The following is a 4,997-nucleotide window of genomic DNA, read 5'->3' on the forward strand; positions in this document are numbered from 1 at the left end:
TACTTAATATCTTCTTGATGTTCTTGTTGGCGGCTTGTACGACTCTGTTCATTTGCTGGCTGTATGATGTAGAGTTCTGATGCTTGATATTGATGTTTCACACATGGCTTTCATCAAGTCGCTGTTGAGATTGGTAGCATTGTTAGTAATGATTGATTTTGGTACTCCAAATCGACAAACAATTCGATCATAAACAAAATCCGCTACGACCTTCTTAGTTATCACCTTATAGGACATGACTTCAACCCATTTTGTAAAGTAATCTATAGCTACTAGAATGAACCAGTGTCTGTTTGAAGCAGCGGGCTCAATTATCCGATGAAATCCATGCCCCAAGCAGAGAAAGGCCAGGTCGAACTCGTTGTATTGAGTTCGTTGGGTAGCACTCCTATCATATCAGCATGTATTTGGCATTGGTAACACTTTTGAACATATTTGATGTAGTCTGTCTCCATAGTCACCTAGAATACCCTACTCTTAATATCTTCTTGGCCAAAACAAAACCATTCATGTGAGGTCCACAAGTTCCGGCATGTATTTCCTCGAGCAATCTAGATGCCTCCTTGGCATCGACACATTGCAATAGTCCCAGGTCAGGAGTTCTTCTATACAGAATTCCTCCGCTTTGAAAGAAATGATTGGCCAATCTTTGGAGTGTGTGCTTCTAAGTGTGTGTAATGTGATATGGATATTCCTCCTTTTCTAAGTATTCCTTGATGTTGTGGAACCACAGATTCTGCCAATCTCTTCTTCAACATGTGCATAATAAGTTGGCTGCTTATGAATTCCTATTTGGATAGGATCAATGAAATTCTTATCTGGGTGTTGTATCATGGAAGACAAAGTGGCTAATGCATTTGCAAACTCATTCTGAATCCCTGGAAAATGCTTGAACTCTATCTTCGTGAACCTCTTGATCAGCTCTTGTACACAATGCAAGTATGGCAATATTTTGGTGTTCTTCGTATCCCATTCTCCTAGAAGCTAGTGCACCAATAGATCTGAATCTCCGATTACTAGCAACTCCTAAACGTTCATGTCAATGGCCAACCTGAGTCCCAAGATGCAGGCCTCATATTCTGCCATATTGTTGGTGCACAGAAACTTGAGTTTTGCATATACCGGATAGTATTGACCGGTTTCTGATACTAAGACAACTCCGATACCCACTTCTTTGAAGTTTGCTACTGTGTCAAAGAACATCCTCCAACTATCATACACCTCGGTGATATCTTCTCCTACAAACAACACCTCCTCGTCGGGAAAATACATTTTTAATGGTTCATATTCTCCGTCTACAGAATTTTCTACCAAGTGATCCGCCAATGCTTGCCCTTTGACTGCCTTCTGAGTTACATAGACGATGTCTAACCCACTCAGAAATATCTTCCATTTTGCTAACTTACCTGTAGGCATGGGTTTCTGAAAGATGTATTTTACCGGATTCATCCTTGATATGAGATATGTAGTGTATGCACAAAAATAATGTCTCAACCTCTGGGCTATCCATGTCAAAGCACAACAAGTGCATTCCAAAAAAGTGTAACGGGCTTCGTAAGGCATGTAACTTCTGGCTCAGATAATAAATTGCATGCTTCCTACTTCTTGTTTCATCATGTTGTCCTAGAACGCAACCAAAATCCCCATCAGACACAGACAATTTAAGCATTAGAGGTCTTCCTAGTTCTGGGGGGACCAACACAGGCGGTTTAGATAAATACTCCTTGATTTTGTCGAAGGCTTTCTGGCATTCTTCAGTCCATCTTATTGCAACATCTTTCCTCAGCATTTAGAAGATTGTCTTGCATATCAAGGTTGATTGTGCTATAAAGCAGCTGATGTAATTGAGGCGCCCTAGAAAACTCATCACATCTTTCTTAATCTTTGGAGGCGGCAAGTCCTGGATAGCTTTGACTTTTGATGGGTCTAGCTCAATACCTCGGTGGCTAACGATGAAACCTAATAATTTTCCAGCAGGAACTGTGAAGGCACACTTTGCAGGGTTCAACTTCAAGTTGTATTTTTTGAAGCCGATCAAAAAAGTTCTTTAGGTCTGCTATTTGATCTGAACTCCTTTTAGATTTGATGATAACATCATCCACGTACACCTTTATTTCCTTGTGTATCATGTCATGGAAGATAGTCGTCATGGCCCTCATGTAGGTGTCCCCATCATTCTTCAAACCAAACGGTATCATTTTGTAACAATATATTCCCTATGGTGTGATAAAGGCGGTCTTTTAGGCATCCTCTTCATCCATCCAAATTTGATGGTATCATGTAAAGTAATCCACAAAGGATTGAAGTTCATGCTTGGCGCAGTTATCAATCAGTATGTGTATGGTAGGCAGCATGAAATCATCCTTAGGACTTGTTCATTCAGATCTCGGTAATCGATACATACCCTAACTTTCCTTTCTTTCTTTAGAACTAGCACAATGTTAGCTAACCAGGTCGGGTATTCGACCACTCGACGAACCTTGGCTTTGATTTTCTTGGTGACTTCCTCTTTTATCTTCAAACTTATATATGGCTTGAATTTTCTGAGCTTCTACTTTATCGGTGGACACATGGGATTGATAGGTAGCTTGTCAGCTACTATGGATGTGCTTAACCCAGTCATATCGTCGTGGGACCATGAGAAGACGTCCTCACACTCCTTTAGGAATCCGATATACTCTTCTTTCTCTGACAATGATAAATGAATGCTTATACGAGTTTCTTTGACCGTCTCGGAATCTCCTAAGTTGACAACCTCAGTTTTCTCCAAATTAGACTTCAGTTTGTTTTCAAAATTCTCTACTTCTTTGACGATTTCCTTAGGTATTATATCATCTTCTAGATCTTCCAAATCACTGTCTTTATGTTGCGTTATCTCATTACATGTCACAGTCATATGTTCATTAGGATATGTAATAATTATGCTGAAAAGAGCGTAGAAAATAGGAATAAATATGGAAAGAAGTAATGCATTAATAAAACTTTTAAAATGTCAACAAATATGACTCAATGGCTCGAGTAATTATTTTAGAAACAAATACTGAAAAACATCTAAAATTCTCAAAACTATTTGAAAATAATTCATGCTAATTTGCCAGGCTACCCAGGAACTCGGCGAGCCCGGGATGGTGCAATGGTCCAGTTCTTAAGAACAGCTCCTTCTTCCATTGTTTGAATGGTAAGGTCTTCCTCCTCCTCCTCCTCCTCAACAATCGCACTGTAGTCCATGTCTTCTTCATTTAGAAACACCTTCCTCATGCTGCCCAGAATCTCATCTTTCTCAAATCCCCACAACATATCAGCCAGATGAAATGTTTGGTGCATAGGTGGTATAGGTTGTTCCAGCGGATAATAAGGGGCATGCCATGGCGGTGTCCAGTCCTGATATTCTTGCCATTTATATTCATATTTGAGTCCAAAAGTCGTGCTATAATACTACAGTTGTACGGGTTTGGTGATCCCCTGAAGCTTTTTGCCGAGCCTTTTACCCGGTTTATCCCCCGTCCACAACAATATGCTTTCTATTTTCTTTCTTCGCCATCTAGTCTTTTCAATTGCGTTAACCCATTCAATGTGATGATATGTTTCTCCACCCAACTTCCTCCTATTTTTGACGACTAAAATAGTATGATTGAGGTAGATAGGGTTGCTCCCATCTCCATGAATGATCACCTCCTGATGATTCCACTTGAACTTCACAGCTTGTGCAGAATTGAAGCCACTGCCCTGGCTGTATGTATCCATGGCCATCCCAATAATAGATTGTAAGTAGCAGATATATCTAGCACTTGGAACTCAACATCAAACCAAGTCGGAACCATCTATAGATCGAGGTTTATTTCTACGATAATGGCTCTATGAGATCCATCGAACGCTTTCAAATCATGTTTCCCATTCGTATCTCATGCAGGACTTTACCCAATATCTTTAGAGTGGTCAGTAGACATATGCTCAAACTTGAACCTCCATCTATCAAGACCCTAGTGATAAACTTGTCCTCGAATTGCACTGTGATGTGCAATGCCCTATTGTGACTCAATCCTTCTGGTAGTAGCTCATCTTTGTGGAAAGTGATTTTGTGGCTCTCCAATACTTGTCCGACCATGTTATCCATCTCCCCACTAGTGATTTCGGTGGGTACATAAGCTTCACTTAACACCTTTATCAAAGCATTCTTGTGCGCGACTGAGTTTTGCAATAGTGATAAGATGGAGATCTGAGCAGGAGTCTTGCTCAAGTGGTCAACAGCAAAGTACTCCCTTGCTTGTATCTTTCCCCAAAGATCGTTATTGTTGGTCTCGATGACAGAAGGCTTAAGTGCAGCTTCCTTGCTCCTTCCTCCCAGATTCTCAGGCGTGTAAACTCTGCTAGTTCTAGTCATAACTTGTACGACACCTATTTCTTCCATTTTGGATTTTCCCTTTCTTCTTGATTCTACAACATAATCCCACAAGACGAAATCAGACTTGTAAGATGGTGTGGGAGCTACTGTCATAGTGAAGGGTGTAGCTACCTCAACATCAAATGGCACTTGGATTTGTACCACGACTGACATGAGGGTGATCGGAGATGTTTTAGGAGCGTCTCCCTCTTGAATGAATCCAATGGACCCTTCCTGATCCCATTCCTCGTCAGTTTCTATCACATTCACTCCCTTACCTCTGTGATCCAGGAGAGGGTTGTTACGAACATTTGGTGTAACTTCCTTTGCTTGTATAACCTTAGTGTCGATCAGCGTCTGGATTTTGTCTTTTAACGTGCGACATTCCTCAATGGTATGACCCTTCATGCCTGAATGATAAGCACATGTTTTGTTGGGGTTGATCAATTGGGAAGGATTTTCCACAATGACAGCATGAATAGGGGTGACATAGCCATCGGCCTTCAGTCTCTCATATAGCCGGGCTATGGGTTCAGCAATTGGGGTGTATTGTCTAGGAGGTCTGTGGTCAAAATTTGGATGTGACTTCGGGTAGCTTTGGCTGGCGGGTAGAGGT

General features: G+C 41.0%; 1 protein-coding gene across 1 annotated transcript; it reads right to left on the minus strand.

Annotated features, from left to right (window-relative positions):
- Positions 1-702: 702 nt before the first annotated feature.
- LOC138881506 (uncharacterized) lies at positions 703-1,789 on the minus strand. The gene is made up of 3 exons (XM_070161738.1): positions 1,603-1,789; positions 1,123-1,406; positions 703-984 (listed from the first exon to the last, which is right to left on the minus strand). Exons 1-3 carry the CDS (start codon positions 1,787-1,789, stop codon positions 703-705), a joined length of 753 nt encoding a protein of 250 aa, XP_070017839.1.
- Positions 1,790-4,997: the final 3,208 nt, after the last annotated feature.

This window comes from Nicotiana sylvestris, chromosome 11 (genome assembly GCF_000393655.2).
Source record: "Nicotiana sylvestris chromosome 11, ASM39365v2, whole genome shotgun sequence".
In the NCBI taxonomy this organism is placed as follows: domain Eukaryota; kingdom Viridiplantae; phylum Streptophyta; class Magnoliopsida; order Solanales; family Solanaceae; genus Nicotiana; species Nicotiana sylvestris.

What these genes read in the sequence shown, in the direction of transcription:
- LOC138881506 (XM_070161738.1), bottom strand. Translation starts at nt 1,789, where the DNA reads ATGCTGAGGAAAGATGTTGCAATAAGATGGACTGAAGAATGCCAGAAA. An exon ending in ACAACATGATGAAACAAGAA is followed by an intron (nt 1,407 to 1,602) that starts GTAGGAAGCATG and finishes CCATGCCTACAG; the next exon opens with GTAAGTTAGCAAAATGGAAG. An exon ending in AAACCGGTCAATACTATCCG is followed by an intron (nt 985 to 1,122) that starts GTATATGCAAAA and finishes TTGGTGCACTAG; the next exon opens with CTTCTAGGAGAATGGGATAC.